This window comes from Opisthorchis viverrini (assembly GCF_000715545.1).
Source record: "Opisthorchis viverrini unplaced genomic scaffold opera_v5_30, whole genome shotgun sequence".
Classification (NCBI taxonomy): domain Eukaryota; kingdom Metazoa; phylum Platyhelminthes; class Trematoda; order Opisthorchiida; family Opisthorchiidae; genus Opisthorchis; species Opisthorchis viverrini.
Window position 1 is genome coordinate 2,117,043 of NW_008751686.1, and position 13,817 is coordinate 2,130,859.

At 45.7% G+C, this 13,817-nt stretch overlaps 3 protein-coding genes across 3 annotated transcripts in view; 1 reads left to right on the forward strand and 2 right to left on the reverse strand.

The window, feature by feature from the left end:
- T265_02474 (hypothetical protein) overlaps positions 1-12,913 on the forward strand; it is a gene marked incomplete at both ends in the record, with an annotated part of 40,532 nt that extends 27,619 nt beyond the window's left edge. The window contains 4 exons of the mRNA XM_009166723.1: positions 4,646-4,799; positions 9,775-9,846; positions 11,700-11,869; positions 12,258-12,913. Of these exons, the coding sequence (XP_009164987.1) occupies positions 4,646-4,799; positions 9,775-9,846; positions 11,700-11,869; positions 12,258-12,702 (841 nt within the window). The remainder of the gene's footprint in view (positions 1-4,645; positions 4,800-9,774; positions 9,847-11,699; positions 11,870-12,257) is intronic.
- On the reverse strand, positions 572-769 carry T265_02475 (hypothetical protein; the record flags this gene model as incomplete). Its single annotated transcript, XM_009166724.1, has 1 exon — positions 572-769. One exon carries the CDS (start codon positions 767-769, stop codon positions 572-574), a length of 198 nt encoding a protein of 65 aa, XP_009164988.1.
- Positions 5,253-5,504, reverse strand: T265_02476 (hypothetical protein; the record flags this gene model as incomplete). Its single annotated transcript, XM_009166725.1, has 1 exon — positions 5,253-5,504. The coding sequence occupies one exon, from the start codon at positions 5,502-5,504 to the stop codon at positions 5,253-5,255; it is 252 nt and encodes an 83-aa protein (XP_009164989.1).
- Positions 12,914-13,817: the final 904 nt, after the last annotated feature.

The following is a 13,817-nucleotide window of genomic DNA, read 5'->3' on the forward strand; positions in this document are numbered from 1 at the left end:
GCGATTCAGCTCAAACCGTATATGGCGTGCGGATCCATTGACGTAGTGACAGGCCAATCTGTAAACGGACTCTGGCCTGCCGTTAGTCGCTCTGGTTGACGGGCTGTTTCAATGTCAGTGGACAGATGCGTGATTTTTTGTTTGTGGAAAAAACCATTTTCTGCTATTTCCTCCACCCATCCCTATTTTTCGCAAAATTTGCTGCCAGCCAATTCTGGTGCTAAAAAGCCGTAGACGAACGTACGGCATTGAGGCAGAAGTGGGCTGCAACTCAGTAACAGGATCCGAATGAAGTAATGTGTAAAACAATATCCGTCAACCAAAATAACCCTTTCCTGCTGATTAAATACTTAAAACCCTTTCAGCGACCATCCAGCAAACGGTGCTGGAGTCATTACTTGTTCAGTAGATCACTCCAAGATTTATCACGCTCATTCAAATCGCTAGCTTCTGTAAATTTCAGATTTCCGATAGAACACAGAGTATAAGAGTGCATTCATACAGGTACCAATGCCAAAACCACGGGTATGTATGATTGAGCACGTCACAAACAAGCTTACTTCAGAAATGCTCATAGGTCTTGACTCATAAGTATTCCATGAATATGACCTTCGCCTGGCCGCTTTCCGTTGGGCTCGACAATCAGATCATCATCGCCCCCATCATTGTCCTCAATCTCAACTTCAATCGCGGCCTCTTGTGAACAAGTAAAAAGTGAGTCAATGCACGGTGGAGTCGGGTGGTAAGATAAGTTGCCAGGGTAGGTCATTAGGCTTTTGAATGACTTGTAGATGTATACACGTGATACACTACTCATAAGGTCACTGAAAATTCTTCGACAACCGACGACCAGTTTCTCCCTTCTTAGGATTCATCAGGTAGGCGCAATCTTCGAGTTCTCCGTTAACCTTATGTTCTGCTAGAACCCAAATTGCACGAAATTAGCGAAATATACTCATTCGCAGAGAAATTCGGGAGACTTTCCTGGAACGCATATGCATCTGTCGTTTATGTGGTTGTAGATGTAATGTTTAATGAAATCTAATGGACCAAATCGGTGAACCTTGTGTGCTGAGTGATCAGGCTAGTTAAACTGTGGTTTTGCTCCATGGTTCAGTAGACATCCCACCTGCAGTGGAATCTTCCAGTCGGGTGTTCTAGACGTCTTTGACGCCATATGATGTACTTTGTCTTTTGGCAGAATTTTACGCCGCAAGTTCAGCTACACTTTACTCGGCAAAACAACTCTTGACGTTTTCATTACCTCTCGTTTGGGTGAAACGGCTGTAGATTAATGTGCTTCTTCCGGCATCAGACATTGTTTTTGCTGTGTTTCGACACCGGAAGCTAGGACAAGAGTGATATTCAGCCTAGTAGGTTGGTCCTGGAAAACGTAGTCACTGTAGAAGAATTTAGGGGGGCTAGGAATTCCGAAAGCGCCGCCTACGATACTTCCTACTTCCAGCTTACTGTGTCAATCGAACTTATTTCTTCAACAGTCGAGACTTCCTTGTTGTTGTACTTGGTATATGATCTAATCAAGAGTTTGAAAGTGTACTCATGTCTCTGCGGCTGACGTTGCTCAACTTTCTTGCACACAAAGATTGCTAACTCTTATCCATTAGTGGTCCTTGTTTTGGAGGACAGATAGTCTTGCGCAGGTGCAATTAAGAAATCGTGTGGGTTGAAAAAAGGCTACTTGTGTGCCTGCGGTCATAGTTGCCCAGAAAATGTACTAAACAAATTGGTAATTCCACTTTCGAATGTCGGCGAACATGTAGTACTAATTGCCGCTAAACCATTGTGGAAAGACTGCCACTTGCTACGTTTCAGTCACGCTAATGTTGGGATTGCATCAGGTGACCAAACCCTTGGATTTACCCGTCACATTCGACGTGTAGAGCACCATCGTAACGCAACGCTTCATAAAGATTAATCGTAACTCATTGCCTGTTTGGTTCCATATGTGAAAAGCCATAGTTAGGCGAAATTCTAGGTCAGACGATATTGCATACATTCATTATTTGCCTTGGCGATCATTACCTGAGCGTGCCTTGGTTCTCATGCTTTTGCATTCTGGAATAGTGCCTCACCAGAACGGCTTAAATTCTCTGCCAACACCGTCGCTGTTTGGAACTGTGTATTCTCTTTTTTTCAACCGACAATGCTGTTTACTTCAAACATTCGTACGACATTCACTCTGAAGCCATAAGTTCATCGCCACTGAGAGATTTTCTTATGTATATATATCGATGCAGGGTGACCTGAATGATATTCATGATTCACACCCTTGGAAGCTTCACGAGGATTTTTTAGTTGTGTTGTCCTTCTGGTGCACAGCCGCTGTGTAAACTGCGCGGAACACGAGGCCGGACTCATTGTCCATTCGCTCAGCTTTGAATACGAATCGTGAGGATGTCAGAGACGAACTCCAACTGTGAATTCCCTCTCGAAGTCCCACAGAAGGAACTGCCAACTTTCTTAGTTCTTCATTCCTATGCTCAAAGGTAGCGATTTCCACGACCAAACTACTACAATGTCATGATTCTGAGCTCAGTTGGGATACGTGAACCAGTTGCACTCTCCAAGCTGCGAATATGCCACCTTATGCTTTTCTCTCTACTATACAAAATCAGTCGAGGTACTAACTAAAAGCTTCCCATTAAACCAGAGCAAAATGGTACATCGCCAAGTACTACTATGAATATCCCGTGGTCCGTGTAGACCCCTGACTTCCACTGGTAGTTTTCACGAACTCCAGTTGTAACATATGAGAGACTTTCACGCAGACATCATCATGAATCGGGAAGAAAACGAGAAATTCAGCTAAGATCTACTTGCGTCTGCCGTTCAAACCCAGGTGGTATACAAATGAGTGTATTTCGCGAGTAGATGACGGAGTTGGAAGAACACGTTCTGCAACTTTCGTGATTGTGTTCATCCTCCCTCCCCCATGTCGGACATAGCTCTTGTCATTTTTCGCTGACCTTGAATCGGTCATTTTCTCCCACGGCTGGGTCTATTAATGCATTCCTCGTAGCCGTTGCGAAACTGTCCCTGCTACAGATGCTGTGACACCGACCTGAAAGGCTAGTTGCCCTTGCGCCTGTAAACCCTCTGATAATGCAGTTTGCATTGCAGCGTGATACATGCGGCAAGTGCATCGTCCGCCTAGAAACGCACATAGGCCACCCGAACATGAAGTTGCGATGCATGTTTGAACATTATTTGATCTGATTTTTGGCTATGTACCTTGCCTCACCCCTTTGCGGATGTCCTTGAGTGACCCTGTAGCGCAGGCCACTGCGGGCTTTCAAATTAATGCTCCGTAGAGCACCTCAAAGCGAATTCAGCATGGGCCCTAATCTGTCGTCGCAAACTAGGTTAGCGTACACTTACACCGCCTGTCAACGCTCGCACGTACATTCTATCAAAAAAGAAAGCTGAACGTCAGATGCGTCGCGTGAATGAGTCATCCATCCAGTAAGAATAAACTGTCGTTCAAGGATGCATGCACTATATTATGCCAGAAAAGCGAACCATTTCTGTCCGGGGGCCGTGTTGCAACAACGCACAATTGACACGTGTCTACCAGACCCAATCAGTCCAGTCGACTGTCTTGTGCAGACTGTTCACTCGTACGCAATTGAAGGTGCGGCTGCTTGGAAAGGTGAGAGAGTCCACGGTAATCTAGATTGGAATGACCAACCGAAAACAAAACTATTGTTTAATACCACCAAAGGCCCAAGGAATTAGGAAGTACAGGCTAGCAGCGGTGTTTTTTTTTCTATTGGAGAGCACCTGTTCATACTCTGAAGCCACCGTTAAAACCTGCCACCAACTTACATGTGCATGCCACTATTAAGTAATTTATGCGCATTCTTCTCCAACAGTGTGACTCAGATTAAGAAACCGTTCGGCTGTAGCACCCTTTCGGTGCCTAGCTGCCACCCGAAGGAAGCACGAGGGCTTAGATACTGCCAGGTTGACCAAGCCTAGACAGCAGAAGTGGAGAGGCAGAGGTCGGGTTCGAACCGCTGACCTTCCGGTCAGTAGATTCGCGTTCTAACCAATTGAGCCATCTCGCCCTTGTGGCTCAGATACCTTGGTGCATATATCCCGAAGCTGAGATTTTAGTTCAAACGCCATTCGGATGAATACGATCCTTCTGTTTTAGATCAGTGATTACGTACAACTTGGCTTCTGGTTACTACATCACACCCTGTTCTCCTGTTTCTTGTGATCGTGTACAATGTCTCGTAGCGCCCTAGCCGGAAATGGCTCCGGAGCAAAATGTTTGTGTTTTAAACCCACTGCCAGCTTTTCCACTGCTGTTGTATGGACTTGAAAACTGCTAACATCGCGTTTTCTTTCACAGTGAACAGCTCCGACCTCCAGCGAGAATATCACAGATGTGACATAGTTATCTTTGACCAATGAGTTCGATACCTTTCACTTGTATCGTGCGCACATACTGCGGGGTGTGTACCAAACGTTGCGATTCCAGGCCCTAGCTATGAGAAGTGCTGAGCTGCGTGACTTGTTTGTTCTTCGTCGTCGGAATAGATCACGACGTTATTGCGCAGCGGTTCATTTTCATCTTAACCGTTTGATTAGATCGGATCCATCTTCTCTTTTGAAACAGCTCTTCCAAGCACACACTGCCCTCTGGTGTACATTACGACCACGCCGAATTCCTCTCTTTCATCACCACTCCGGATTCCCAACACGCGGAGGAGCGCGAACTGGAACTATCCTCAGCCGAGCGTCTTGATTCTGAACTCTTTCAACAAGTGCAGGTACTACCTACTCTCAATTTGTGTGCATAGCCTTACGTCGGCTGTTTATGTAGTCGGTCAACTAACCGTTTCTTTATTATCTCGTCTGGTGTGCTGTTCGGGTCAAGTTCGTTTATTCACGTGGATTTCTAAGGCACTAGACAATATCAAGGTTGTTTCGGATTCAGACGGCGAATAGTTGAAGAGTTTGATGAAGCCCGGATGCACAATACTCCCATTCTGGTAGTTGTTTACTTGATATTTTCTCGCCTAAATACTTCAAGTATTTCCGAGTCTTTATATATTTGAAACCAAGAGTTAGCCCACCAATATTTCGTATCCCTTTCATGAGCGTAACCCAAAAGATGGAACAAAAAGGAACAATATCTGTCCAATTGCAAATCAGGATGCAACCTAGATCTTCGTAGATAGAACTTGAAGTTTACAGTGAAGACCCTGAGCTCCTCGATCGTTCTAAGCTCTTTCACTTCTGGCCACGCGGTTTGTTAAATAAGCGAGTTTGACGGTCTTTTCGTCAGCACTTTCTGGACAAATTTTCAAACTTGAGACTAGAGTCGTCTGACACGTGCCAATCTCTCCAGTGGACAATCCGTTGGTCACTACCAACAGGTCTGGCGGTGCCACAGGCAGTTGTGGGCAGCCAGTAGTCCCACACAAATTCGATAGTCCTGCTTGTGGTGATACACGCAGTGCATCATCTTTCATCGGTTCTCAGTCAATCCTGTAGATAGTCGCTCCCTCTTTAGTTTTTAGGGCAAAGTACCATTCGGCCGGAACACGAATTTGGTAAAAATAGAGTTTAATGATCCCGCCTTGCTGGTAGCCGTGGGTTACTTTCCGCACGCTCGGTTTTTTTATCGCTTGGTTCTTGGTTTCCTTAACCTTCGAATTCTTGAAGTACGAAAATTTCATGATGGCTATCTTCTTTGGTGTTCTCTACTACAACTGGTCAATGTACACCTTGGGTATGCTCTGGACAACTTTCCTAGTGTAGCTTGGAAATCCGCAAGACAAAATTGAATCTTTTAACCTTTTGTTACATAATCACGGGAGTTTGGAAACGGCTCCAAACAATCGTGCCTCAAGATGAGCCTATACAACATCTACGGTTCGAGTGATCCGGTGACGCGGGTTAGGTAATCAATCAGAATGGGTGAATGCAGGTCCGCCAGGCCTGAAGAGGGTCGGAAACTTAACGACCAACAAGCCCGTTCGGTGAAATGGTTTTTGAAAATGATCTCTATGATCTAGCTTGTCTGTCCATTCCAGGGGCTCAACCTAAAGCATATCATTGCGGTTTCTGGGCTATGTGGAATAACGAGACCTAATGGTATCGACCTTGTTCACAAATGCACCAGCTACACCACCAACCCCCCATCCATTTCGTATTCGCTACTCGGTTCGTATCGGGCGGTCAATATGGATTCGGTGTTTCGTATATTTTGTGCTTGATCGCAGTTTTTGCCAGACTCTTTTTCACAATCCACTGTAGTGATATAAAACGGATTGATTGATGTTCAATATCTGGTATTTTTGGAGGCTTGCTGTGATAGGGCCTCTCATTCGCCAACACCATATCCGCAAAATCAAACACGTTGGCTATACCTATAACCATTCCACTCACCGGGACTTGCACGATAACTCGAACACCACCAATTCCTAGGCCACTGTTCGTTTTTCTCTTGACGACGAAATTACCATAAATTTTCCTTCTGGATGAGTCAAAATTTAATCCAATTCGTTGGCAGTCCAAGTGCACTATTTTAACCTGTGATTGTACCTGTCTCGACGACCAGCTTACTGAACCACCTCGTCCGATTGTGGACCCTCCAGTTATTGTCGCACAGGAAGCGTGTATTTTGATGATGCATCATCCTGTTGGAACAACAGCTGTGAGTGTGTACACCCGGACATTTCATTCACCCCGGGTGCCAAGAGAGATCCAAACATTCCTCCGTTGCTGGGGCTTGAAAGTACGAGTACACAAGTTATCTGAAAATAACACACTCTGGGAACCCATTTTCATAAACGCGTCTTTCTGTCTTGTGGGTTCAGTTCCAATCCCTACAGGACCATTAAAATCCAGTAATGTGCTTTAGTGGTTCAACCGATTCATTACTCGGGTTTTCCACTTTTGCTGCGTAAAACAGGGCTCAGTATTTATTTCTATGAAGTTGTATTGCACAGAACGGTCGAGACGCTTGAGCACACTAGTGCGACTAAGGTACTTCTGGTAGCTTCTGGTCTACCGTACACAAGGTGGAGCCAAATAGTATCGTGGATCAGTGTTTGAATGTGAACTCATCGAAATATCTTCCCTGTAGGAATTGCGACTAACTTGTATACTGAAATTTCACTTGTAATTGCAAGAATGGTTGGACTTTTCCTGACACAGATTGTGAATGACGTGTCCGAATATATATGCGCAGAATCATGATTCCAATATAACGATGAGTCACGCTGAGCTTCCTGTTGATAAATTATTTGAAGGCCCTCGAATGGCGAACGCGGTCCAGTCGACTTGTCAACTATGTGACCGCATTTGAACCCACTGAGCGAGTCTGTGGTGAGGGAATACAGTTTGTGGTAGAGTTCCCAAGAAACTCTGGCCACTGCAGACGTGCTTTAATGACAGTAGCGTCTGGTTACACCGATGCATTTCAACATTCCTCATAAGAATGTTACTCCCTAAAAAAATCGCTCAGCCCTTCCGGCGCGTAGCGGCTATGCACAAGGGCTGGGATACTGCCAGATTGCCCAAGCCTAGACAGAGGAAGTTGAGAGGTGACTAGCCAGGTCAGTAAACTGTGTCTTGTGACCCTAAACAGAGCAGACGGACGCACGACCTTCAACACTCAGTCGTCCTGATGGCTTCCCCAAATCTCGACTGATGCCGCCGGATGAGGAATTTTATGTAGGGGGTAGGTTAGCCACCAGCCTTTTGGTGAATATCTACTTCAGGCTGATGCTCCCCATAACCACAAAACTGGGGCCACCAGAATGTTAATTTTGAATCAGTCCACAAGGATGATAATCCTTCTGATATGATAATCCTGTCATCGAATCAAAAGTAAACCCACAGCTAAGCTGGAAAGCATTGGTGCCGGAGTTATCGTAGAAGTCTCGCTGAACGAAATGACCGTGGTCATCTCAGGCGCCTTTGGTTCTGCAGAAGCGACACGTCCGAACAAGAGTGGCACGAAACCCGAACTGGAACGAGACATCCAAGACAAATCTACCACCAATAGCCCTGCTTGTCCGAAGTGGCTGAGTAAAAATCACTAGACGGCCAAATTTATATTAATAGCCTGATCAAGTGGGACTTGTTATTTGTGGGGCTTCATGTCATTGAGTTCTCTTATTCCTAGTAGTCGAACACTCACTTTGGCCTCTGAGAATTTGTCATACGATCATATCTAGAGTCTCATCGTCATCATCAAAGACAACAACACCAGCGTTGACACTGACGCTTCATTGCCAAAGCTCTAGAGTAAAAAGAAGAGAAAAAGAGTGGATGAGGGAGGAGACCTAGTGCTGGCCTGTATCAAGCATTCTATGTGCCCACACCTCCAAGCGCCCAATCAGACAGTCGGGAAAGAAACTGGCATCACGGACACCACCGACATCGATTAGCCGCCATTTCGTGCAACGTCTCCAGCCAAGCACAGGTGGGGTCACGAGGACCTTATCCAACACCCAAACTCTTCGTGATCTCTTTCACGCCCTTCGGCCAAGCTACGCGGTGTCCACCTCGCAGTTTACGCCATTCTGAAGGAGGCACAGAGGACAACACGTGCTTCGGTAGACAGTGTTAGGGGATGCGTAGCACATGACCGAGCAACCGCAGCTAATGATGCTGGATGATTCCCGCGTTTGGAGCCTCTGCGCACAACCAAATACTCACTTTTCAATCACTTCATTGCTAACACGCGGACGCCATTCAAAACCGGAAACGCTTCTGAGGCCCCCTTGGTAAAAAACCTGACGACACTTCACATCATCTGTCCGCAGAGGCCGTCTCGCACCCATACGATAACGCAGCCCTTATTGTAGCCTTATGAACCCTTAAGATCTAGCGGTATTGCTTTGTGACGCGACTTAGCAAACGTGATTCGAGCTTTTGAGATTCTTCCAATGACTTCATCAGACATATTCCCGTCAGAGCTAATACAACTACCGAGGTATGTACAATTTGCCATAATCAAGAGTCTGTTGGAATTCGATGTTGAACTGCCATCATTCTGATCCGCAATAGCACGTGTCATAATACTTTCAACATCGAACTCCACCGGGATAGCTCAATGGCCCATGTGATTCGCTCTCAATCGATCACATACTAGAATCAGCCGATTCGATTTCGGATGGTAAATTCTTCCAGCTTCGAGCCAGTGCATACTCTGAAAGGAACTCGGATAGCCAAACGAAAATTTCACACATCTGTCTTATCACCACTCTTTACACACCTTTTGTATGTCTTTTGAGAACCGCAAATAGGGTATTTTTATCTAGGTGATATCTCTAGAACTAGGGGTGAGATGACCCAGTGGTTAGACTGCGAATATACTCACCGGAAGGTCCGTTATTCGAACCCGACCTCTGCATCCCGACCTAGGCAACCTGGCACTATCCCAGCCCTACTGCTTCCTTCGGATAGCATGGTAGCTAGGAATTGAAAGGGTGCTACGGCCGAACGGTTTTTTTCCGTAGAACTATATACTGTACAACGCTGTTTAGAATCGTCTGGCCTCTGTCATTCGTGTGGGCCAGATTGTTCTAACCGTACCACAGTTGAACTCCAAGTTAGGCAGCTAACTGAATAGAGACCAATGATAGGTGTGGACGATCAGCTTATTCACAACTTGCTGAAATAATAAGCTGCCGTTATTGTGGGTCATCTTGGATTGTATTGATCGCCTTGTCGTAAATGAGGTCCGCCAACTGTTTGTCATTGCTTATTCCTCTTTCTTCGTAACAGGCAGTGGAAAACCGTGCTCGATCACTTTTGAGCAGAATCCGTGGACTAAAGCCCGAGTGTGGCTTCCCGGAAGTAAGTCCTAACCTTCTGAGTGATTTACTCATTTGCTCATTCAGCATTATCAGACGTTTCTAGGACAACCAAACTGATATTTTTCACTGTAACAAATGTGACCTGTTTGGTAGGTGGTTTTGTGTGTTCATTCGTGGTCATACAAACTATGATTTCGTCCCCAATGGGGATTTGGTGATCTGTAATAATTCTTCTGTTGGTTTTCTTTCGGTACACTGTGCCTGATTTATGTACACTCGATGCGACAGTACAGCTTCGATCATTCTACTCTGAAAGGAAGACTAACGCGAAAAAAGGTTGTCCAGAAGTTGCGGAGAGCTGCTGTTTTAGTAGATCATAATGAAGGGTATTTCGTAACCGATTAGTTTTGATTCAGCTGACGCGACTAGGGCTCAGAGGTCGCAGCCCTGCGCACAGACGGTTCGGCTTGTTTCCGCTCTTATCTTGACTTACTTGCATAAGTCATGACGGAAAAGGTTGAGTTCGGTTCAGTCATTTAGCTATAAACTCTGTACCGCAGCACGGTGCCTCCAGCTGCCAAAGTTTTGTTTACCAAGAATAAGGACAGTAATGGAATGACAGCTTTGATGCATCACCGAAATTAGCTGCACCTCAGCATTACTGATCGTATGTTTTCCCATCAGACCTGTGCTGTTTGGAAAACAGACAGATAGTCAGACAGAGTTTTTGAAGGTATCCACGAGAAGGCCATGTCTCCAGTTCAGAAATTAACTCAGACAACCACAACAGTATATACTCTATCCTTGACAATCTAATTAATATCACATCGGTGCCACATCACATGTTGCAAACACAGTCCTGGCCTTTGGGGGTTGAGTTCATTCTTCACCAGTCCACAGAGACTTGTGTAGCTACTCTGATAGGCGAATTTATCTAACATATCGATCGGTTCGCCTCCAAGTGTGTGGTTCGGGTTTGACGACACGATTTTACAGTTACACTTTACACCTTCCAGGTGTAAAGAGTTTTAAATATGGCCAAGTGAACTTTGTGTTTTTTATGGCAGTGAGGTATCCGTGTTATCACTAATGAATGGAAGTTTTCAGGGTATACCGTAGCTACTTTGCAAGGATTCCACTGTGTCAGAAATTGAGCTTGACTTTCGACAAACGCTGTGGTTCAAATTTCGCTAATGTTCTCCACTCAGCTGCGTAAAATGCGAGGCTGCGTCTAATGTTGAGCCTAGGATGTAGGTGAACACGCAGGTGCCTGTAGCGACATGATCTCACCCAGATGTGAAACGCGGTGAATATCCACTACAGGAGCGAAGCAGGCAGCAACGAAAGGTCAGCCCATTTGTAGTTTGCCTAAGCCAGTTTTTACACGGTTCATTGAACAGGGATCACATTGCGATGGTATGTGCGCCATTTGTGTCCGTCTCTGGACGTGTACTTCCTCTGTAAGTGCGAGGGCTGGAAGTGAACACAGCTTATCGATTTCGTTTATGTGATCGGTGAATGTGGACTATAAGAATCATGCCGTGCACTGATCGGCCGAAGTTGGGTCAATCGGATAGGGCCTTGCTGTTGACCCCATCAGTATACGGATTATTGAGCAAGATAGAACGTTTATGAAGCAGTTCGGAGGCACAGAAGACACCCGTCCACCACAAACTCTTGGATATTTGCCTTTGAAACTGCTCCAGTTGGTTCTGAATAAGGAATCTGATCAAGTTCCATTTTTTGTAATTGTAAGAAGAGGAACAACTGCCCAAACTCGACCAGGTTTGCGCTTGACCTTCGTGTGAATTTACACTGAAATTGGACGGCAAGCTTCTTTACTCTCATGGTCGAATTCATACCTCCCTTTTCGTTTACTCCTCATACGCTTAGATTTCCTATCGGTGGACCAAGACAGAATTGGCTTTGGTCCTGACCGCCATGTCCCGATATGGTACAAACTTTGCTCAGATTGCAAGGACTATCGGTTCGAAAACAGAAAGTTTCATTCGGGACTTCTACAACCAATTCCGCCATTCCTTCCGCTTGGATGATCTGATTCGGTGAGTTGTCGAATTGTAAAATCCGTCAAGCCTCACTGAATAGTGGTACCAACTTTCACACGGAATAGTATAATTTTCAGTTGGCTCCAGAGAGAAGCTCAAACCATTTACGTTACGCCTTGTTTTGTGTTTCTAGGGCAATCCCAGTCGCTAAGCATTACACATTTTGGATACCCCGTCCTGTTACAGTTACCAAAAGTGAACCAACCAACGTTTGCGGTCAATTTCTGAGGAGAATGGATGAATGTAGACCCACCGAGTGTTGGACTGGGGCTATTTTAGCATAACTCCCCCAAGAGCATCAGCTTTGAAGACTGAATTATGCTGTTACGAATAGACCGCTTTTTGTTCTCTATAATCCATTACCACTCCCTTCTCCTTCATCCAGGATGGCACCAAATTCAAATATAGAACCTGCTTCAGCCACGACAACCTTAAAAGGCGCGGAGGAAGTGGTCAATACCAGCGATGAAGAGTCCACAAAATTTGTGAGTGAACAGGAACTAACCCATGTAAAATCCGAGCCTGACAGTTCTGTCCTAGCTCCTTTGACACCAGTGAGCAACCCAACAGAAGATAACAAACTTTCTGACAGCCTGACCACTCCGACTTTGCCGGAAACCTCGGCAACAGCAAGCGAACAAGATGTTGAAGAAACACAACCGTCGGACGATGAGATTCCTTTAAAAATCCGTTGTACGCCGCGTCGAGGTCGGGGGCGACCAGCTCGTTTCTCCAGCCCTTCAACACGAGACTTACCGGTCGCGAAGACGATTTCCACCAGAGGCCGAGGTCGCCGGGGTCGTGGGCGCGGTCGCGGAAGGAGACAATGACAGACCTCTTATCCGTGACCTATAATGCCTACAGGGTGATCTCATTCCTTGGCCTAATCACATGAAGCCGCTATTCCTGCGTCTCCTTTTCTTCCTACTGGAACGATAAACCGTTACTCAGCACGCGTCCTAATCATGAGCTATTTCGCAATTCACTAACGCAGTTTTCCTCCAACCCCCCACCCCATAGCAATGTCCACCCTACTTCAAGTTCTTGTTCGACACAAAACGATTTGACTTTACTTTGTAGATGACTGGTATGATGTACACAGCAGTCTTGTAATCAATGCAAAACACGCCTACTGATTATAATCCACGCTTGTTGATTTGGTGTCCCAAAATGGGGGTACTGGATTTACCTAGTTTCTCTGTGGGGAGTGTGGAAAGTTTCCGTATCACAGTACCCCGTCCGAAAGATCTGCTCAATGGGCTTTAGATAGCTCAGTGGTTAAGGCACTAGCTTACGGACCGGAAGGTTCTGTGGTTCAAACTCGACTTTTCCTGTTTAGGCTTTCGGATCCTAACAGTATCTCATCCGTCGTGCCTCCTGCTGTTGGCACGGCAGCTAGACATCGAAGGGGTGCTACAGCTGAACGCTACTTTTTTTACCTGCTCAACCATACCCGTACCGAGCCAAATCGCTGTGGCCACATTGATTGGACAATCAGTCCATTTTCGGTTCCCAACGTGTACACGTGATCTTATGTCGCATTTAGACTTTCCGGTTTTGTTTTCGGGTAGGGTGCACTCGTTAACAGTACGAAAGGTACTTTGTACATTCACTTATCTATCCATTATGTTGCGAATTTTCTCAGTCTGGCATTGGAAAACCTCAGTAATGGTAACTGTTGATTGGCCGCTATTCAACGACACTGACATTGTGTCAGTTTTGTACGACAGCTGGTTAGGCGGTACTGACGTGATTGGGCAGTTTGAGCCTTTCCTCTCCAGTTCCAAGTGTCGCCGTCAAACGGCTGAATACCGGGAGACTTATTTTAAAGTACCCTGAAATCCCAGAGTACATGAATCCATGCGCAGCTCTGTCCGTTTAGAAAGTAGACCCACTGAACCAGCCAAAACCGTTCTTTCGTGTGGAGTCCTACGGCTAAAAGGTA